Source organism: Parasteatoda tepidariorum, chromosome 2, assembly GCF_982258835.1.
Source record: "Parasteatoda tepidariorum strain Cologne lab strain chromosome 2, Ptep-v5.0, whole genome shotgun sequence".
Taxonomy (NCBI): domain Eukaryota; kingdom Metazoa; phylum Arthropoda; class Arachnida; order Araneae; family Theridiidae; genus Parasteatoda; species Parasteatoda tepidariorum.
In genome coordinates, this window is record NC_141756.1 from 75199573 (window position 1) to 75223174 (window position 23602).

At 25.8% G+C, this 23602-nt stretch overlaps 2 protein-coding genes across 10 annotated transcripts in view; one reads left to right on the forward strand and one right to left on the reverse strand.

Moving 5' to 3' along the window:
- LOC107440055 (nephrocystin-1) overlaps positions 1 to 23602 on the forward strand; it is a 56753-nt gene that overhangs the window by 16148 nt on the left and 17003 nt on the right. For 2 of the 3 annotated variants that reach the window (XM_087157538.1, XM_087157539.1), the window contains exons 11-23: positions 4 to 56; positions 3679 to 3753; positions 4730 to 4802; positions 6767 to 6804; positions 6991 to 7070; positions 10129 to 10196; positions 11353 to 11452; positions 12862 to 12971; positions 13765 to 13838; positions 15237 to 15281; positions 16371 to 16487; positions 16753 to 16908; positions 17788 to 17973. In XM_087157538.1, the coding sequence (XP_087013664.1) occupies positions 4 to 56; positions 3679 to 3753; positions 4730 to 4802; positions 6767 to 6804; positions 6991 to 7070; positions 10129 to 10196; positions 11353 to 11452; positions 12862 to 12971; positions 13765 to 13838; positions 15237 to 15281; positions 16371 to 16487; positions 16753 to 16884 (965 nt within the window). In that variant the 3' untranslated portion in view covers positions 16885 to 16908; positions 17788 to 17973. Of the gene's footprint in view, positions 1 to 3; positions 57 to 3678; positions 3754 to 4729; positions 4803 to 6766; positions 6805 to 6990; positions 7071 to 10128; positions 10197 to 11352; positions 11453 to 12861; positions 12972 to 13764; positions 13839 to 15236; positions 15282 to 16370; positions 16488 to 16752; positions 16909 to 17787; positions 17974 to 23602 lie in introns of those variants that run through there. The other variant, XR_015431416.1, reaches the window with a different exon arrangement.
- LOC107440064 (syntaxin-binding protein 5) overlaps positions 21249 to 23602 on the reverse strand; it is a 340660-nt gene continuing 338306 nt past the window's right edge. For all 7 annotated transcript variants that reach the window (XM_087157536.1, XM_087157533.1, XM_087157534.1 and 4 more), the window contains 3 exons: positions 23190 to 23314; positions 22991 to 23109; positions 21249 to 21839 (listed from right to left, as the gene is read on the reverse strand). In XM_087157536.1, the coding sequence (XP_087013662.1) occupies positions 21702 to 21839; positions 22991 to 23109; positions 23190 to 23314 (382 nt within the window). In that variant the 3' untranslated portion in view covers positions 21249 to 21701. The remainder of the gene's footprint in view (positions 21840 to 22990; positions 23110 to 23189; positions 23315 to 23602) is intronic.

Sequence of the window (23602 nt, forward strand, 5' to 3'; positions counted from 1 at the left end):
TAGGCTATACAACTAAAAGTTGTCAAGTTAGGATGTGCCTTCATGATGGAAATAAGGTAAATAAGCTCTTATGCATTGATTATCTAAAATATTTGAATAGCATATGTTTAATTCATGTTTACTTATTACTGTAAGAATAGTAATTTAGTGTTACAAAATAAAAATATGTCTACAAATCCTTAATGCATTTATTTATACTAAAATTAATTTTTAAATCTTTTTTCTGTAAATTTCAGTGCTAAAAAATCCTTTTAATTTCATGCTAACTTAAATAAATTATTTTTCGGTACTTACGTATTAACGCAACCAGGCCAAAATTCGCATAAATCGCCAAATTTGGCGACTTACGTGTTATACGTGGTTTTTCGTAAACGAACTACTTTGCTTACCGGTTAGATTGAATGCCGTGAAATACTTTAACTATGGGTATTTGGGATCTGCCTGCGAGTGAAAAAGATGCTGTTGAATTGTTACAGGGGTATGGAATTATACCGAACGAACACTAAAAGCAATAGCCAAAAGATTTCCGCCGAAAAAATAATTCTGCAACTTATTCAAATTCGAAACCGGAAGGGTTTAATTCAGGTTTTAAAAAACCCGGGGATTTTTGAAAAAACCCAACCCGCCTGGGTTTTACTGAAAAAACCCGGGGAAAATTGGGTTTTTTCATTTAATGCTCATAAATTTTACTGTGAAAATATTTTCATTTATTAAATAGAGTTGTATAAGTAAACACTAAAATTTCATCTGACTTTTACTTGTAAAAAAATAAACTGGAATAAATATTTAATGGTCTTCCATGTTTTTATAATACGATTAATAGAAAGTGAAATTAAAATTATGTATAATTATAAAGAGTATCAGTTACTTGTCCCTTTTTTCAAATATTTAGATACATATATGCATTTTTAAATACATTTTAACTTTATAGTTTCAAAAGACAAATTAGTCTTAAAATTATAAAAAAGCATATCTAAAAAGTTATAGCTTATTTTTTTAAAATCAGAAAATAAAACTTTAAATTTGTTTATTGTTGTTTAATGTATCACTTAATAGAATTTTTTTGTTTGTTTGCTTTCAATATTTTTAAACATGATTAAAAGAAACAAAATAAATTGTATTCAAATGAAATCTTAAAAATAATATTTAAAAAATCTTAAAAGTAATATTTTAATTTTTAACTGTTTTTTATTTGTGATAAACTTTCTCCAAATAGTTAAAAATTGTCAGCAGATGTTAAGAGTTAACTTAAAAAAAAGGTCCATTTTTTCCTTTATTATTATTATTATACAACAGATTCAAAGTGTCTACATTTGTCTCTTAGATGGGGATACACTTTTATGAGTTTTGTAGCTTTATCTATTCCTAATCTATTTCAAAGTTTACTCTGTACCAAACCGAAAGTTGAAAAGTGTCTTTCGATAGAGACAGAGGATGCTGGTGTTGAGTGCAACGAAAAAAGAAATGACAGAAATTTTGTGGAAGCTAGGAATTTTATTTATTTATTTATTTTTTTTGCCATAATTTCCCACTATTTTTCGATGAAAACTGTTGAATAACAGTGTCAAGCATCATTGATTTTGGAAAGTATTCAGGATCGGACATTTTGAGTGCCATAACACGTGGCAGAAATTCTGAATGTTGCTTAGAAAGACAGTTTTCTGCTAATCGGTCTTGTTCATCATTTAAAAATTGTCCCCTTGTTTCGGGATCCAGGATGCATATGCTAATAAATGATGTGGCTGAACAGCCTAATTGAATCTTTTTACAAAATGTTTATGGGGTTCTAATTCATCACAGGATAGTAAGTTAATTCATATTTCAACAGCTTCTGAAATTGAAATGTTTTCTGATCTAAGCTTTTTTAAAGCTTAAGAAACAATTGACATCTGCTTTTCCCAATTGATAGTTTATTGGTAAAACCCAACATTATTTAATATTTTTGACATATTATTATTAGATTCATTTTGATGTTCTAGAACAATCTCTTCATATTTATGGTAATTATTGGCAAAAGCTTTTACGTGCTCACAATATGAATTCCACCTAGTATCATTTGGTCATTAGGTCATCAAGCAGTTTTTTTTATTTGCCCATCCATGTGCTTGATGTACATTTCTAAAATATTTGTTAACTTCAACGATGTGTCCAATGATAGTATTAGGAGATACTTCTCTTTGAACCAAATTAAAAAAAAAAACACCAAGTGGGTTTTTTCAAAGTGTGCCCACTTGGGGAACCCTAGTTATATGTATTTTATATTAAGTTTAAATAACGCATTATCACTAATACATATTTGAATCTTCTTTATTGTTAAATACATTACGTTTCATAATTTTTTAAATTAGGAATTGTAAAATATAAATTCAGTAGTATAAAAGGAACAAGTTTATTAATCTTTTTGTTTTCACACACATTCATTTACTATATTTATTAAACATATGGATATTACCTATTATAAAATTATAATCTGTAAATATTTATAATCAGTAAAAACTATAATTTCATCTGACTTGAGTTAAATAAAAAACTGAAATAAATATTTAATGGTCTTACAAGTTTTTATAATAAGGTTAATAGAAAGTGAAAGTAAAACTACGTATAATTATAAAGAGTATCAGTTACTTGTCCCATTTGTTTTCAAATAATTAACCCTAGGAAAATGATTTCATTTTTAGATAAATAATTTAAAAAAGTTCTCTTATAAAGAGTTTTAGCTTTTTTTTTTAAAGCCAGAAAATAAAACTGTTTAAATTTTGTTAATGTATCACTTGGTAAAAAAAGAAAAAAATTTTTTCTTTTCAATTATTTTAAACATATGAATTAATAATAATAACCTGTTTATTAATATATGAAGCATGCAACTATATTTGAAAAATTGATCTTTTCAGAGTATATTATTTACATTTTTATTTGATTTAATATCATTAAAATATTACTTTTTGAAAATTGGTTGAAACCCACTTGAAGTTTTCAATAGTACCTACTATAAAATTATATGAAGATTCGAGTTTCTTTTACTTTACTAATATAAAAAACTTAATCATATAAATCATGCAACTCTATTTGGCAAATTTATGCTGCACAATAAATTACATAAAAGTAAATGCAAAACAATAAGTTTTAGTAAAAAAAAAATTTTTTTTTTTGTTGAAAAAACCCACTTATCGTTTCAAGTGGGTTTTTTCAAGGTGGGCCCGCCCAATAAAACCCGGGCAGGTTTTTTCAAAGTGGGCCCACTTGGCGAACCCTGGTTTAATTGCTATTTTATATTTCAAAACAAAATAATATAAAAAACTGTATTTGTTATGAGAAGTAATGCACTATGTGATGTCGAAATAATATGTAATCTAAAAGGTTATTAAAATATATGCTTATAATTTTGTTTATAAAATACTTTGTTTTATTAAAAAAAAATTGATTTCAATTTTTCTACCTTCGCCAAATTTGGCGATTTATGCAAATTTTGGCCTGGTTGCGTTAATACGTAAGTACCTATTTTTCTTTATTGATAGGAAAATTATATTTACATTTTTATAAAACTTTTATAATGTTATTTTTATTGAAGATATTGTAATGTGCATAGCATTTACTTTATTTACTTATGACTTAAAAGAATAATTTTTTAAAATGGTTGTTACTAAAGTTTTTTCTCTTAATCATAAATATTTTCTGTAGGTTTTGAGTAATATTCATACAGTTAAGGCTCACCCAGATGAGAATTCAACAAAATTATGGTCCTTCAAGACAAAGGTACAAATAATGTATTTATTTATTTATCATTATCATCATTGTGATAAGCTATTTTAGAGGGTAATAAAAAAAAAAGATTTTCAAGCTTAATGATTAACTTCATCTATTGATTGGGATATATCTACTTTATTATAACATCATTTGATTTGAGTTTCAATGCAATGGTTTCATGACAAGAACATATTCTGGCTCTTATGCTATTAAATTCAATATTCAATCAAGCTAGTAATATAAGCCTAATTAATGCTATATTTGAATATTAAAATTTCTTAAAATAATAATGAAAAAATTGTATTGTTTGTTTTAATGTAATCTTTATAGTATACTTATTCAGTAACATTATCTTGAAACTAAACTTTAATATTTAATTATGAAGCAAAATGTGGCAACTAATAAATGAAGTAAGCTTTTAATAGTTTTTTTTTTTCCAAATCAAACTCACAGTCAAGAGTGTAATTTCATCTGTGTTACTTGAAAATTAAACGTAGTTTCCATCCATTATTTATTACATATTGATTTTTTAATCGGATTTGTAATTTTTAAATGAATCTGTACTCTTGTAATTTTATGCAATAAATTTTTAATTTTTACATAAATTGTAATATGATAAACTTGGATTTTCTAGATATTCATTTTCTTATTATTTTAGTAAAAACATTATAAAAATCTCCTTGGCTGTAAAATTAATCTTATAATCTAATACTGGTAAGAGTTTTTGCATAAATTAGATGAAACTTGAAAACCTAAAAGAAGTTCCAAACCATTATAGAAGTTCTATATTTCAATGCATAAAATGTATGATAAATAATTAAAAGTTAAAATCAAGCATTTTTAGAATGTTACAGCAATACTTCTCCAATATTATTACATATGATTATCGAATAATAATTGTTAATTGAGAGTGGGAAGAATATTTATTTTTAACTCATTATTTTTTTGTTATCTAATAGAAAACTAATACTTTATTTTTCTTTAGATAACTTCTAAAACTTCCTGCCTGGAAGATGGGGAAGTGTTTATTAGGGCTGATATAGGTTACCCTACGCTAGGTACTTTTTATAGTTTATGCTTTTGAGGTTGATAAGTTTCTGAAACATCTATCATAGTACAGATTGCAAGATAAAAAATTCTGAACACTCTGAATAACTTTAAATTTAATAATTGAATTTTTATGCTAGAACTCATTATTGGGGAATCAAGGGCCTAATCAATATGCTAAAAATATCAAAATTTAAATGCATATTATTTTAAAATTTGATTTTTTGAGAACCATTTAACTGATTTTGTTCAATTTCTATATTTTGTTATTCAAAGTTACATACTAAAATTGGTGTAAAAATTTGTTTACCATACAATTCAATTTTGTTTTGGCTATTATTAAATAACAAATAAATGTAAAGAATTATTTTTACATCTTTTGATAAGAAAAATTTTACAATTGTGTGTGATTTAATTAGCATAAAAATTAATCAAAATATAGAAAAATGCTGCATAAAAAGTGAAATTAACATTATGGGGTCCAAACTTTTGAGTACTTTCTTACAGTATTTTAGTATAGAGACCATAACTTCCAGATTGTGGCTAACCCCACATATTTTGACGGTTAAAATTCCAAAACCGATGAAACAAATGTATGTTTATTTCGAGAAAGTATATTTTTGTGTCTAATTTATTACTTAAAATATCATTTTCACCAATTTTTTTAGCATATTTAAAGTTAGGCTCTTAAGCCATTAAAATTTAGACATAGTGCATGTTAAAAAATTATTTAGGGTGTTCACTTTTTTGTCTTATGCACTGTATATAGGTTTGATCAATTATAATCTATGTCTAAGTGTTCTAAAATCAAACGAGATAGAGAATGTTTTGTTAGTTTTATTCTCATTTGTAAAATCAATTTTTTTAGAACTTTTGAAGTACAAATTCAAAACTCTGAATTTGTTAATAAAATTCTTAATTTCTAATTTTTCTGAAATGCATTTTCTGAAATTTGTGAGCATAAGCATTTTTACATTTATGTATGATTGCCTTTAAATAAATTATCAAAAATAAATGTTTAATTTTACTTTAGATATGCTTTTTTTATCATTTTAAAACTACTTATTGCTCTTTGATTTACAAAAAAACTGTTTTTTTATGACTCAAATTTTTTTTTTAAATGTCAAATAAATGATTGATTCACAATGAGGAGCTGCTTTGTTTGCATGTTTTCTTCAAAAATTATATTCTTATAATAAATTTTGTTGTATATAAAAGGAACTATTTTTCTGACACTGATTTTTGTAATGTTTCTTAACATTTGATTAACAAGAAATAAGCACTTGATTAAAAGAAATCCAGTGTACAAAAATTTATCAAATAATAAATAATAAGAAAAAAGTTTTATTATAAATAATTAAAAATATAGTATAGCTCATTCAAATTGAGTTTCTTTGTTAAATATTGTAGTAAAAATATGACAGATAATGTTGACACTTTAGTTTAAATTACTTTAACAATTTTGTAAATAAACAATTTGTAAAAATTAGTTTTGTCTAATTTAATTTTAGGATATCCAGCTTGACTAAATTGTAAGAAACAGGCTGAAAAATTGCTATAATGATTGCCTTGGATGTTTTAATTTTGCTTGATATAAATTCAAATAAGTTTTACTAAGTAAATAAATTCTTTCATAATTTTAGTTGGAAGCAATTTTTTAAAGTTTTTTTCTGACCTGAACCATAACACATATAAACTTTAACCTAATGGAGCATTGGTATCGATTTACATTAAATTTGATACTCTGGTATGGTAAGGATGTGCTGGTATATAATAAGATTGATGTTTTGTTGTTTTTTCTAAATGTTTATTATTATTATTTAATATTTTATGAAGACTGTATTAACCTTTTTCAATTAATGATTTTAATTATTTAATTAAAACATGTCATGTTACATTTTAAAATGAGTATAAAGTTTGGACTTCATTAAAACTCTTTGATTGTTTACTTAGCTAAGTTACTATGTTTTTGTAGGCATTCTTTTTGAACTCTGCATTAGTTTTGAGAAAGCGGTGAGTTTATTATTTGTTATCTTATCTCATATTCTGAATTTCACACTTCTAAAAGTTTATTTTATTAAAACACTGGCATTTTTTTTGATTTGTTACTAATTGTGTGCATAAAAAAAATTGTTTTATTTAGCTCTTGATTCATTCATTGGTTATTATAAATCTATAATTGTCTAATTTAATTTTTAGTTTTGTGAAGAATATGAAATGAGCTGTGGTTGGGCCTTTATGCGATTATTAAATGATTCTGGTGATCCAGTAAAAAGCAAGTAGGAATATTTATATTTCTTCAAAATATTTTTCTGTACTTAATATGATATTTTTAGGTGTATAATTTATAATGTTTTAAGAAAATTAATTTATCTCAGCAATTTTTTTTATCTGAGGATTTGAAGACTTGTTTTGAGAAGAAAAGTAACAGCAGTAAGATGCTTAAAACAGCTTATAAGTTCAAAAGCTAAAAATAGTTAGATCAAATATCATTCAACATTTATTACTAAAATTTTAATTCATTGGTTAAAGATATAGGTCAATAATTAATGACTTCAGTTAAAAGTTAGTTCCTCTTTTTCCCTAAAACGCAATAATTATAATTAAGTAATTTATAATGTTTTAAGAAAATTAATTTATCTCAGCAATTTTTTTTATCTGAGGATTTGAAGACTTGTTTTGAGAAGAAAAGTAACAGCAGTAAGATGCTTAAAACAGCTTAAGGCCTGGTTTCTTAGGACAGGACGCCGTCAGCTGGAAATCAGCTAACCTCTGATTGGTCCATTTGTGAGTTTGATAGTATAAGTCATCGAACGCTCATCTAGAACTACAATTGCCATCCAACTCAACTGCAGTTGGATTACAACGTGACGTTAACCACAGAAGCAATGACTGACAACATCCAACAGCACATTGAAATCAGCCAAGATTTTGATTTTGACATTAAACCATAGCTTCTTCATTAAGCATAGCACTCTTCATTTAACTCAGCTATAATGTGTTTTTTCTTGGACAAAGTCATTATTTGTTCTCTAAAACACTGGTCGACAATAACAAAATCAATGCAAATTCAAAATAAATTTTTGTTTATGTTATTAACGCATGCGCAATGAGAGATAATGTCTTCGTTGGACCGACTGCTCACGCTGAGCTAACAAAAAAGTATATTTTTGGCGTCAGCTCTACGTCAGCTTTCCGCTGACGCCCAGATAAGGCGCTAGTTCTAAGAAACCAGGCCTTGAGCTAACAAACCAGTATTTTGTTGGCGTCAGCGGGATGTTGACGTCCCGCTGACGCTCAGATAAGGCGCTTGTCCTAAGAAACCAGACCTTAATAAGTTCAAAAGCTAGAAATAGTTAGATCAAATATCATTCAACATTTATTACTAAAATTTTATTTTATTGGTTAAAGATATAGGTCAATAATTAATGACTTCAGTTAAAAGTTAGTTCCTCTTTTTCCCTAAAACGCTAATAATTATTATTCCCCTTAATACAAGGCTACTTCATTTTATTATGCATGTTCAAACTAAATGGGAAAAAAACTCAATGTTCTATAATGTTTTCTTTTTTTTTTTGAAGCAGTATGACATTGATGTGTACAATCAATGTTGACGTAAAGGAACATAAAAATTGGTTAGTGACTTTCAATCTCCAATACTGTTTTTAAAAAACAAATAAAATCAAATCTAAATTGTTATTTCAGGTATATGGTAATCTTAAGTTAGAGTATTTTTTTAATAGAGTGTTTTATTATATAGTCTTGTATTATATATTCTTTTATCACTTTATAGGTGGACAATTTTAAAACAGAAAAATTTTAAACTGAAGTTGCCATTTCAAAGTTATAAAAAAAAGAGACTTCTGTATAAATTAAAATGTGTCTGAGTATGCTAATTTGATATAAGTTTCAATGTATTAATCTAATAAACAAAACTTAATACATATCATTCTAATGAAATTATCTGAAATTACTCTGGTAACTATACTGACTGCTGACCACAGTATTCGTGAATGGAATTCAACGATAGAAAAAAATAGTTTCCACTTGTTTCAGCCTTCACCAGTAGAAATATTTGAATCAGAAATAATGGTTTCTCAGAATAATCTGTGAGAGTGAAGTAAAACTGATTGTTTATATAAAATAAAAGATACGATATATATATTTTTAAAATAGGTTTTTTTGCATTTTAATAAAATTTTCCCTCTTAGATAACTCTAGTATAGATAAAGAAAAGTATCTTTTCATTTTATTAGTACCAAATGGTTTATCATGTTTCCTTTTTTATAAATTAGAATGTTGGTTCAGTTATACCTCAGCCTTTTGTCCCACCCGGCAGACTAGTTCCAGCCATTCAAAGCTTCTGTATAGCAACTTTAATGGTTAAGTTATAAACACTATACAAGCTTATGAGACATTTTTCTAAAATATCTTCTATATTTTATGTAGAATTATGAATCATCATTTTTTTTTACCTTTCTGAGTAAAAATAAATTTTCTTTTCATGTTCAATGTAAAAATTTTCAAAGTGTTATGAAATTTAAATTCACCTTGAAAATAAGTTCATGATGACAGAAAATCTCGTTAATGAGGTTCATCTCTATTGACAACCTCCAAATATTAACCACTTACTATTGTAATTTAGTCTTTTGTTTAATTTTATAATTTTATGTATATTATTTCATCACAATTTTACAGAATTGAATCATATTTAGAGTGCAATAGTGTAAAGTTCAAGTAGAATCAAGTTCTGATGTTATGCCAATTATGTAAATTGTGATGATAAAGAATTATGAAAATCTTTCTTAAGCATTTTCTTATGAAAATTAGTATTAACATGTTTTAATGTTTGTCTTTATTGAAAATCATTGTGTTGTCATTTAAAGCAATGTCTTACGAAAATTAGATTATTTTATTTACTTTAAGTTCTACAAATAAAGTATTTAAAAAAACGTTTCTTTTATATTTCGGTTTTAGGTAACACTGTGAATACTATTAACATGCACTACATAGAATTCTAACAACTATGTTTAATTGAAATTTCAAATAGTGTATAAATTAAGTAGTAAATATGTGTTTGAAGTACTTATTTTGTAATCTTTTTATATTTTTTATTTCATCTTTTTTAATAACCATATTTGATAATCTAGGTTAAAATTTGTCTTAAAAGTAAGTTCTACTAACAGATACTTTTCACCCTAAATTCTATGTATACTATTGAATTTTTTTAAAGTGGTCTTCATAAAGTGCATATTATAATTTCTTTTAAAAAATATGTTTCAATCTATAAACACCCAACAATATTAGCTAAAATTATTATTTTTTATTTTATTTTAGAAAAAGAATGTTAAAAGTCCAACAGGGAGAACTATTTGCTAGTCATGATTCTCACATGGCATCTCCAGGTATTAATTTTCTCTCTTTTCTTAAAATGAATAATTTATATAAATGTTGAAATTTTGTATATTTCTGTATGCAATTTCAAAATCAGTGACTAAAACAACTACTATGGAGAGGGAAAGAAACATAACAGATGTAATTAAAAAAAAAAAAAAGATGTTTGCTATTATGTAATGTACTATGGTGACTATTATTCCGAACTTATGATGAGACATTGGGTCCACTTTTTACGGAAGAATAATCATCATAACATAGGTAATGTTCTGTTGTACATGTGTATGGTGAAGATACTTTTTCATATATAAATCAATGATTGTTTTATTTAAAAGAGAATTTTTAAATTTACATCTATGGCCATAAAAATGAAAAATCACAAAATAATAGGCTGCTCTCTTAATAAAGATGAAGAGATGCATTATTAAACATGAAAATTTTGTAAAATAATAATGGTTGGATTGAGGGGCGAAATCCTCCTGTCCTAATGCCAAGACTTTAAAACGAGCAGTGACTGAATTCTTCTCAACAAACAGTTAGGAGGATAGAAAGACATCCATAATTATTGATAGAAGAAATAGCCAACTGTGTGTTATTATTTATGAATTTCAAATAATTTAGCTATAGCTCAATCACCAAAAAGACCAGGAGAATTTATACAACCCTATAACTAAAGCATTTTTGTGGTTAGAGAATTAATGTATTTTAAGAAATAAACTGCAGTTCAATTTTGTCACGACTATGAGTTATACATTTGTATTGAACTAAAAAGTTAGCTGTTACACTGATTGTTAAGCAGGTAATAAAATATTTATATTTGCTTTTCATAAAATATAATAAAAATTAAATAATTGGTTTAATTAAATTAAAATTGGATTAAGAATGTTTAAAAAAATACAATTTATGAAATTAAAGAAATTTTCAAAGCTGGGACATATGTAATGCCTATAATGGCATCACATATACCTTATTATAAAATTGAATGTTTCAGTAAAATGAAAAGAAATCTTATTAAAATGAAAGAAATTTTATCATTGCACATTTAAAATATAATCAAAAATTATTTGTATGCCAACAATTTCATAAAATTAAATGTGATTTATTATCATATCTCTTTTAATGCTGCATATTATATTAATATTTATGTATATTTTTTTTCTATCGCAGGAAAAAGTGGTTTATGGCAAAAGATTAGAGACCAGCAAAAAATGACTCGGATTCTTGTTGATCTTAATAATCCTGACAAAAGTTTTTCTCAACAAATTGGGTAGATTTTTTTGTTATCTTATCAGATTTTATAAAATGATTTTATTTATCATGCTAAAAATTTTTTTGTTTTGCTTTAATTTCATTCAAAATGTACCAACTAATAAGGAAACTGATTATAAAAACTATTGGTACAACTATGAACAAAACGGATTTTGAGGTTTCAAAATGTTTATTATACTTATTTTTACTGCTGTAAGGCTACATAATGTTATTTTAAGCATAAATCTCATTTGAAAACTGTGCAAAAAAACCCTAATCTCAAAGTAACTGAACTTTAAAAGTTCATGTCAAATGAACTGTGTTGGGAAATTTAGATAACTTAGCAAAATTTATCTAATATAGATTAAAAAATAATCTATTCATTTCTTTTCGGTATAGCACCTAACCTTCGTAGAAATTTCATCTTTTAAATAAGCTGCCATGTTATAGTAATCACTCTTTAGATGGTTTTACATGTTATTCCACTTATCTCTTGTTTGATATGCATAATCTGAAATTATAAGTACTGGTATAACTTTTATTATCTATAAACACAGATTAAAAGTTCACAGATATAAAAAGTTAACTTAGTCAAAAAAAAAAAAAAAAAAAAACTCAATTTTAGTTTGAAGAAATTGAACAGAATTGAACTTTTAATATTATCATGCTGATGATTATGTCAAATATATTTAAATCTTTTTGTTAATAGAAAAAAAAATGTGTAGTTTGGCTTGTTCAGTAAAACTCTTTACATCAAAAATTTTTTTTTGTATGAAAGGTATAGAGTTTCTCAAAGTTTACAAAGAATTTAATAGCATTGTAATAAGTTTTCTAATTCTCCAAATTTAAATTTAGTCTATTCATTCATTATTAACATTATCTGATAAAATTTAATATCATAAAATAAAACTTAAAAGTGTTGCCTGATTCAGTACACTAGATATTTTAAACCAAATTATTATCATATTCAGCAGTAGCTTAAGGTGAAAACGACTAAAACTCGACATTGCGTTGCATGATATGAATACCAATAACAAGCTATAATAATCTATTTACTAGAAGGCGTTAATCTATATAAAATGTTGGAAATATATTTTAATGTTTGTTGATTTTAAAAAAATAGTTTAAAAAATATTGATGAACCAAATATGCAATGAATATTAGATTGGAACACTATTTTCGATAATTTAAAGCGAATATAATTACATAATTGGTTAGAAGTGCGAGTAAAAATTTTGTTCCATTGTTAATTTTTAATATTTGTTCACATTTATTGAGCAAATATTCATGATCAAACAAATCAGTATTTTAATCTAATATTTATTAAGCATAGCAAAGCAATAAGAGTATTGTAGAATAAATTTAATTACTTTAGTCTATCAATATCTCTTTATATAATAAATATTTCATTACATATTTTGGTTTCAGGTTCTTACCTTCAACTTTGATTGGTCCTTTTAGTTGTGTCAATGTTATTTCTTTATACAGAAAAGTAATGTGTGATGATTTGTTGCAAAGATCTGCATTTGATAGCACAGGTATGGTTAAAAAATCTTTTCTGCAATAATATAATTTATGCAATTTATAAGTTGCATTTTCCAAAAACATTTTTATTTTTTTACTCTTTCACCTTTTTATATTACATTGTAAAAAAACTTAAGTAGCAAATTCATGAAGTTCAGATTTTAATTTTTTATGAGAAAAATTCTATTTTCACACTTCTCTCTGTAACAGACAAATGAAAGTTTTTGTTATGTTTTTAGGATTAAGGGCTTAAATTGCTTCTTGTACCTGTCCACAGTTTCACTTCCCTAGCATAATTGGTTCTTAACTTATTAAAGCAACACAAAAAGGCTTCCTTTTATTATGACAAATGTTTAATATAGTTTTTTAAGTAATGCAGTTATAAAATTAGTATACAAATTCGTTTCTATTGTTAACTAGTTCTGAGCATAATAATTTTTAAAAATTTTAATTCTTATTCAAATAAATTGAATATGTATTCAATATATATACATTCAAATATGTTTGAATTGTTACTATTTATAAACTAACTATTTAATTTTTATATTTCTTTAAACAACAAATTTTTGTTTTATTTATTATGAAAACCAAATTACTTTTAAATCTTCAATACTTTTGGTAAAAATAAGTTCCATTGCATTTTATTTTGAAACAAATATCTCAGGTAAACAATTTAGGCAAAGATGTGATTTCAAATTTATAATTTCTCTCTGTTCTGAAATTTTATGTTCCATGTTTTTATTGTTTCTGTTTTTAGTTTCTGATCTGGAATTTTAATTTAGTATTAACTTAGGTTTCTAATTTCAGATTACATCCAATCTCCTCTTCTTGCTAGTGTGCCTAAAATATTTAATGAACTTGACATCCTTAATTTTATGCGGGTAATTATATAAATTAATATGCATTAAATTCTATTGTTTTTTCGTGATAGGAAACTTTATATCTTATTCATCATAATAACAGCTATAATATTCTGCATTTATAAATTTCTTTTTCTTGAAAATTTAAAGAATCTTTATGATTTATTCTTTAAAATGTGGCTTTGTACTCAAGATAATGTTTTAGGACATTTTTAATGTTAAGGTAAATTTTGAATTTTTTTTAAATCTGAATTCTCTGTAACGCTTATTTTCTCTATGTCACAATTGACAATATTCATTATTTATATTTTAGCTATAATATTCTTCATTCAAAACTTTATTTTCTTGTAAGATGATTATGGTTTATACTTTAAGATTCAAAACCAAAAATCACAAATAAGACTATTGTTTTAGAGAGCTATACTGCAAGAGAAATTTTTCATTGCAAATTCACTTTCACTTCCATAAGTAATTTAAAACTTAATTGTATAGAAAAAGTGAGTTCAGACGAACCTAGAATAATCCATGAAGTTTCAAATACGGAAAAGAAATTTTCAAAATATTAAAATAAAAATAAACTCTGAGAAAATAACTTAGACACGTTGGGAAAGTTCTTTCCAATAATTTATTTGCATTTTGATATTTTTTTTCCAACATTTGTAACTTCATAGCTTACTCTAGGTTTGCCTGAACTTACTTCTTCTATACTTTAAACTAGTTATGGAGATAAAAAAGAGTTTTTGATGAAAAATTTCTCCCTCGATATGGCATTGAGATACTGTTTTAGGAATTTTTTTTAAGATCCAAAATAGCTTTTAATGGTTTAAAAAATTAGTATTCTAGTTATCTGTACTCTCTGTAATGCTGATTTGTTATGTTTTATAACATCCATTATATTTCAAGCTATATATGATATTCAATATTCTTTAGTCCTTTTTTTATAAGATACTAAGAATAATTATGATTCATACTGAAACCTTCAAAAACTAAAATCGTAGGATGGGGCTAATACAAAGATGCTCTTGTAAGAAATCTGCAGTTTTCCCAATTAAATCTCTAAAATAATTTATAATTGTTTAAAAAATAATTTAGTTATCTTTTTCACTGTAAACATTGATTTCATGTATCTTTATCAACATTGAATCAAAAATCCCAATCCTTTCAAAAACATTTATGTTTTTTTTATCTAATTCTATAAATTAAATAATATTCAATATAATATACTTGAGATCATTAAGATTGGAGCTTAGTTTGTGGAAATCGCACCATTAGAACATAAGTTATTCAGGGTGATTTTTTTCTATCTGTGCATCAATATAGAATTTATAAACTGTGTCTAATTTATTTACTTTTTTTTAAAATTAAAACTTGTATCATTTTAGCTTTTCCACATATATTTTTGTGTTTATCCTTTTTCAGAAATTATGGTTGGAGGAAATGAAGTCTTTCAAGTCTTCCAGTATTGTAAGTTAACTATAGTTGTCTGATATTTTCTAATCTAATTTTATTTTAAACAAGTGGGTTTGGTATCAGAAATTTTATCCTATAGTTTTAGATTGTGTTAAAATTTATATGTATTACCATACTTAATATTTCACATTTTTATTAAAGGATAAAGGTTAGCAAACCTAAAATAATATTGCAATGGGTATCAATAATCACAATGATTCAGTGGTTCAAGACTAAACTGTCATTGTGAAGGACTTGGGTTTGATCCCGAGCACCTGCTTAAAACCCATCCCAGCTTGAGATTAATTTGTTCCAGCTTGATTGAAAGTAAGGGCAGTTCGAGCACAATGTTGAGCACATTGCTACACTCACGGGTCAAAAAATTATATGGCTTTTACTTCCACTAGGTTGTTGTGGGGTTGCTTTGCTTTTAAGTATTTATAATTATTTGCAAAAATATAAGATAAATCCAATTTAAACATAAATTATTACTGATTACATCGATGCGAAAATTCTGAATAACATTTAATTAAATAAGTTAATTCTTGAATTTTATAAAAATGAAACGTTTTTAACTTTCTTGTACAAATTTTATTTGTTGAAAGTTGAACTATACTATTAGCTAAACTTTTGTATTGGACATAATTTTTTTCATTTTGTGCAGTGGCCAGTGGCTTGGAGGAAGAGATTGAAAACCTGATGTTGTACAAGATAAAAATTTAGTAGTATGCAATAAAAATTGGCAAGCTTTTTATTTAAACTTTTCACAAAAAGGTCGATTTATGATATTACTAGTAATAAATAAGAGGTCAGAAAGTATAGCATTTGAAAAATTTTCAAACTAAATTGGAATTATGGTATGTTAAGAACATGTTTTCTTTGATCAATTTTTATACATTTTGAAAAGTGTGTGATAAAAATTTTTTTTGGAAGGGCTGATTATTTTTCATTACAGTCAGAAATCTGGCAAGCAATTAAACAGTTATACTTTAAAAAAAGCATTCGAAAAATGAAAGTGCAATAATTTTAAGTAATTTTTTTAGTAACAAGTATGTAATTCACATTTTATTAATATAATGTAAACATTGTTATTTTTACTTCTAGAGAGGAGACAAATCTAAAAAGAAAGCTTTTAGAAGTTTCTTTATGCGTACTATATTTCCTGTGATAAATTCAGACATGTTATCACCATACTTGTTAGGACACTGGAATAGTTTAAAAGTAAGATCTGAAGTTTTATTATTTATTTCACATTTTTGAAAAAATTATTCTAGTGTATTTGTATGTTTTAGAAAGTTATCTTTTTGTTTGAAACTTTTTCTAATCAAAAAGGACTTTATAAATTAAGCATAAGGGGTAAAAAATATTCTAAAATGGATTTTTTTAAACTGTGAATCGCAGACCCAAATGAAATTGAAATTTTTTTCATTAATTATCTTTTTGTAATTTTCCTTGCATTAATAGGATGCATCACTTTTTATTTTAGTTGAGAGAGCAAGTATTTGCAAAGATCATTGAGATTAAAAGGAATTGCAAAGATGGAATTTTGGCACTGTCACCAGAAATGGTATTTTCACCACTGTCTATGAGTCTGCTATGCACAAGAATAACTCATTAATGTTGTACAAAAATTAATTTAAAGGTAACTTAATTTTTTGTCAAACATTTAACATATCATGTTTTAAAGTGTTGCAACTTTATAAATTGTTGCTAATTAACTTGATAAAATCCCAACTATTTAGAATAAGATAAAAATTTCAATCCTTTAAAATGTTTAACAAATAACTTAATATTTTTTTTAAAAAATACGCTATTTTAATTATTTATTTCAAATTTGTAATTATATTTGCTTTAAAAAATAAGCTCTTAATGTAACACATTAAAAAAAAAAAAGCCAAGCATTTAAAATAGGAAATTAAGGAAATACAATTTTTGTAAGATGGGCTGCACTCTATCAAACTTTGACAGCAATGACCCAAGGTCACACATTAATCATTGCATTATGTATCTTATTTAGCTGATTGTTAGGGGCAGTTAGACTGTTCAATAAGGCAGAAATTTGAATTTTCTTCTTTATAAAAATATTATATATAAATTAAATTATTATATAAATATAATTAAGTAATAATTATAAAAAAATGGTGTCCTAACATGTTAATGAGTGTAGTAAATCATATTCTATCTATGTGAACTTTGTTTTATACCAACAAAGTTATATAGTAGACAATTCTGCTCAAATCAATTATGTTGTGACTTACAATAACTTTTATGAATATATTTAAATCAGTATAGATTAGTGATTTGAATTTACTCAGTAACTAGAAAAATGAAATGAGTTGCAATATTTTCTCTACATCATTTCTTGTGTACTTAAAAGAAATAAATCTACTCTTCATGCTTAGCTTCAAAATAAATAAATATATGCTCTGTTGATAAATCTGGTCATTTGATGGTAAAGTTACTGATGTTGTTTTAAGATTAGAATAACATTTCCAAGTTTGATTTTATAAATTTTTTTCAGGCGAATGAAGTCATGACATCAATTAGTTTTTGTAATATTTGAAGAATAATGAAGATGTTGGCTTCCTGGTGTAGTATAACGAGCTTTTGAGTGATAGAGGTTCGACAATTTTTGACTTGTAAAAATTGTACTATTTTTCTGAATGTACACTTACTCTAATTAATATAAACTCAAATTTAGATTGTTCTCGATTGACTATCACTTACATTCATTTCATATAATTATACTTATCATTTATCTCTTGAAATTCTGTATTCTACACTAACACTACATAATACTAACTTCAATAGAAGGTTGTCTAATCTTAAGTCAGCATAATATATGTGGTATACTTAAACAACTTAATACCATTGTTTATTTTCTATGCGAAGATTAAAAGTTATGAAGGGTATTTCATGACTTTTATTGATCTGTTTAATTATATAATAGTATGTAGGGACTATATTAAAAAGATTTTGCTGGGTAACTGCGTAAGCATCAACTGTTGTGGCATTGTACCTTCGCTCTGAAATCCAACTAAAAGTGACTCAACCACATCTATTCAAAATGCTTTCAATTAGAGTTAACTGGTAGGGGAACCAGTGTTAATTGTAGTTTGTGTTTTGACATACTTTCTTAATAATGCAGAAGAAGTTAAAGGGAGTGCACATATTTTGATAGATTTTTCAATGCCTATTTCATGCTAGGCAGGCATATGCAATTTAAAAAATTAGAAGCTAATTTTTATGTAGTTTTTCTGATTTGTTATTAAATATAAAAATCTCTAATTATGGTGTAACTATATCAATAGCACAATTTTTTTTCTACTATTGGATTTTAAAACTGTATTGTGCTCTTGTATGATTTAAAAATATGTTTTAAAATATACACAAAATCACCCATTACATGTTAAGCAACATAAAGTAACAATAAATTGATTAAAATTTGTTCACAACTACCTAAAAAAATTCCCATCCATTGACCAGCATAAATGATAGATTAAATGAGAGTTTAGAAAAGAGTTTAATTTCTTTGTGGGCTTGGAAACTTCCAAGTCATTTAGAAGTTAATAAATTGAGCCTTATTTTAAACAATAATACAAGATAGGAAATGATTCAGAATTTGATAAGTTTAACTTCTTAAAAGATATAGTTTTTTCACAAAAATAGGATCCTGACAGAAAAAATCTGATTACATACCAATTTTGGATTCAGAAAATAAGACTGGATTTTTAACAAAAACAGGAATGTATTACAAAAAGTGTAGACAGATTCCTGAGTACCAAAGTTATTTAAAGAATGTGTAGACTATCTTAAAATTGTAAATTCAGAATAAGAAACAAAAAGTTTATGAAAACATTAGATTTTATTTAAGCTTTGATTCATCAATAAAAACATCAATAACAGTCAGCTCTTCTACAGTGTCTTTTTTTAAATATAATTTTATTGTGATTTTTGTTCACTCTGAAAGCCATTATAAATAATAAGTCATTTGAAATATAATTTAATTTTTTTCCACTCTTAGCGAGAAAAAATAATGAAACAGATTATATAATTTGTTAAAATAATTTATGGGTGATACTTTTGACAAAAATCTAGTTCAGCTCTGAGACTGAAACTTCACACATGAATAAATGGTGTTTTTCATACACGCAAACAAAACGTTTAATAATCATTTCATATAACAAATGATAAATATATTCATATATACACATATAAATTTAAGATATCTAAACAACAACTCTACCATTGACAGTAAAACAATAACAAACATTTAACAAATTATACACATATAAACATTTAAAAATTTGATATCGCCATTTATCAGTCATTTCTAAAAACATGATCAAATGTATCATTTGGACCTTTGGTTTGTAACTCAGAAATCCATATAAAAACTTAAATGAAACAAAGAAAAAAAGCTAAGCTATTCAACTACACAAATTTCGATGTCATGATACACTCTGTAAACAGATAAAAATTGCAGAAATATTTTAATACAGTCCCTTCTAAAATAGATAGAAAAAATCCAAAATAGCTGCATATCCATTTTCTAGAAATCATTGAATGACACATCTAAGTTAACTATAGTTGTTTTATTTTTGGGAGGAGAATGTGATATTCGTGTGACATAATGACAACAAGCTTTAATCACTGTCATGATCTGCGACCCCTATGTGATATTACTGTGACGCCATGTGATATAAGTGCACGTTAATGTGTATCCTTTTTTTTTAATATAACAAATAGTCACATTCATAATTGTGATTATTTCTGTTACAATAGTTTAGTTACATAGTCAGAAATTTAAAAAAAAAAAAAAAACTTAATGTTTAATCATATTTTTTGTAGTTTATTGGCTGGTAATCTGCAAAGATCATAAAAATACACTACATAAAAATCATTTTGTAGTAAGTTAAAAATGATGCTAATTTAAACAATTACTTTACTCTTAAAATTAATGCAATTATTCAACTTGAACGGAAACACGATTCAATTTAACACTTATTAAGGCTGCAGCAAACTTGTTTTGTATAGAAGATTTGATATCATGTCGTGTGTTGGGCAGTTCTGAGCCTATTTTTTCTACGAGTGTAGATTATAGTATGTTTGAAGCAGACTACACTTTTAATGAATGTTATTCCAACAGCACAATTTCCATGGTAAGCAGCAAATTTTTAATGAAATATAAGCAGTTACTTTATCAGTTATTTTTAAGTTTCTCTTCACGGATTACCAGTCAAATCAGTTATTACAGTTTTAAAGGTATTTGAAAAGATTTTTTTTCTTAAATTCCAAATTTGGAACAGTTAAAAAAGTTTTGATCAAAAATTTTGAAAGCAAATAAAACAAGAGACAGTTAAGGAAAGTTTGAAACCTGAGAATATGCTCATATTACTCCTATTTTAAAAATATATTTATATATGTATATATATGTTTTTTTAAAAAAAACTAGCAAATGAAATCTTATTAAGCTATATTGCCATTAAAGTTATATTGATCTTCCTAATATAAATATTTGACTTTTTTTTAATTCTAGAAGTTTATAATTACTCTAAGTTTTCTGAATTCTTCAAAATGTATTTACATTTTTTATTTAATGAAGGATGTAACTCACAAGAGTTATTTTTTTCTCTGGTCTATCACTTACTATTAGTACCAAAGGATTCACATGATGTCTCACTGGTCATGTTTTTAAAACACCTTTTTATTAAAACAGGAATTTTAATTAGAAATAAGGAAAGACAGATGGCTTTTTTAAAAAAAAATCTTTTTATTCTAGAATTTTAATTCTTTTATAAAGCACCTTGTGAAGTGTGTCTTAATTTCCCACTTAATTTAACAGTTGGGATAATAGGGTCATATGATTTAAACACTAGGTGCTGTCATTAAGTGCATATTTCTTTTTTAATAAATAAAGAAAAATAGATATATGTGTGTTAATGATATAACAAGTGCACAATGAAATGCTGATTTCAAATATATTTTTGACTTCTTTTTTTAAGTCTTCTGACGTGATTTTCTTATTTAAATCAGACTAGGAAAATATGAAAGACATCAAGTTTCATCGAAACACTCGTGCATTTCGAACAAAGTCAACATTTTTTTTTCTTTTCCTAATTATAGAACATATTTTTTGTCAACATAAATTTAAAGACATTGCATTCGTTTCTTTTTCTTTCACAACCTGTGGCACATAACTGTATCTGTCTCTTCCTGATGTACTAATGTTGCAGCATTTAAAAACATTTTTGGAAAAAATGTACACAACATATAGTTATATATATATATTGTCTCCTCTCGACTTGTTGACAGAGAAAAGGGCTAGGTGTCTGTTCGTTTCTAAAAACGAGCAACTCGTTATCTGCCCCCGAGTGTTCTGAGCTCAAATGAATAGAGAAGCTCCAATCTAATAATGTGATCAATATATGCAAGTCAGAGTTGGTACCACTTTTTGTCCCTGTATTTGAGCAACAATTGATGTGACCTGTCAGATAATATTTCGGCTTCTGTCATCATTTGGACAGTGTTGTCTTCCAATTTACTGAGGTTTTCACCTCTTTCATTCAGAGCCTATAAGAACAAAGTATTCCAGTTTTGTCAATTTTTAATCAAATGAGACAGTTTTACTACAGTTTTGATTAAATTGGAGAATGGGCACCTAAAATTGAAAATGTTAAGGGAAAACAAGGGTACCTCGGAAACTTCATGTTTATGGAATATCGTGTTAATTTTTTATACCTTATAACCGTATGCATGAAATTATCTTTGAATAATCTAGTTTTATAATGTCGATTTCTTAATCAAATTAGAGATTTTTCTGAATAAAATTAAAAAAAGAAAACTGCTATCTCTAACATCTTGATGGTCAAGCAACAAGTGCTTAAAAAAAAAGACCATGTTTAACACAGAGGAAAAAAAAACTTATGTCTGATTATTTTTTAAATAATAGTTTGCTCATTTGAGGTGTCCTAATGAACAATTAAAATTGCAATATACTAAATGGAAAATTGATCATATTAGGGTGTTATATTTTGCAACATCTGAATAATTGTGCACTTGACAAACATAGAAAAACATCTTCATGTAATTAGATATTTATTATGTGTAACATGTTGCTCTTTGATATTGTTTGTTTTGCATTAAATTTTGGCTTAACATATATATATATATATATATTTTTTTTTACTGAATCTACGTCGAAAGTTGAGGGTGTTAGTTTAATCCTGGTAGCAGGTCTTAACAGCTGATATGTATACACATTAAATTCTCTGGGGTTTTGATTTGGTTTGTGGTTGAGAAAGTTTAAGGATATAGGTTAACAATTTGAGAATTGTCTACATCATCTTACTGATGTCAAAATTATGTGGCATTCCTACAATAGTGCGGTGCCATTTGACAGATAAATAAGACAGGATACATGCTAAAGTTGTGTGTGATGAAATTCTGTAGTCTAATAAATGCTGTAATCAGTTTTGTGATATTGAGAATAATGATCTGTAGATTTTATGATTAGTTTTAATGCAATTGTGTCTATTTTTATTATTTGGTGATTACACAATTCTCAAAAGATTAAACAAAACATTAATTAATGATTTTAAAGCATGTGTTTTGTTGGGCATTATTAAGAAAATGTTCATGTTATTTAAAAACATAGTTTGACCAATTAGAATTAATTTTTTTTTAAAATACATGAATATGTTCAGAATGAACTATAAATTTACCTGTCTAGCTCTCAGCAAATCACCAGATAATGTAGAGCTTTGAGCTTTCATTTGTTCCACTTTTCCTCCAGGATAATGCATAGCAACAGATTTTGAGCTTTTACCACTAGCTTCACCAACTGTAAAAAAAGTTGTAGTTAATGTTTTTTTTAATACAATAAGGATATATTTTAAGTGGATATGTATAAGTATTTCTTACATAATTCCTCTTTGTCCAAGATACTTGGTCCCCCACCAAATAATCCTTTAAAGAAGCTCTGTTTCGGAGGCTCTGGCATTTCTTTGGTGAGAAACAGAGTGCCCTTCATTTCATGAAGCATATTTCTGCACAGAAATACCAAATAATTAATAAATAAAATTAAGTTTTCTGAAATTGGGCCTACTATTTTAATTGAAAATAACCCTTTACTTGTGATCAGATATTGCTAATCAAGTACTAAATTATTACTTTAAACCAAATATTGCACTCTAAGATAATGTATTTAAAAATGATAAATTTCCTCTTATATAAATTTAGACAAAAACCATTTTTTTTTTGTTTCAAAATTGTGATCAGTATTTAAATTATTGATTGCAATTTTCTAAGTTGAATGTTAGCATTAGTTTAATATA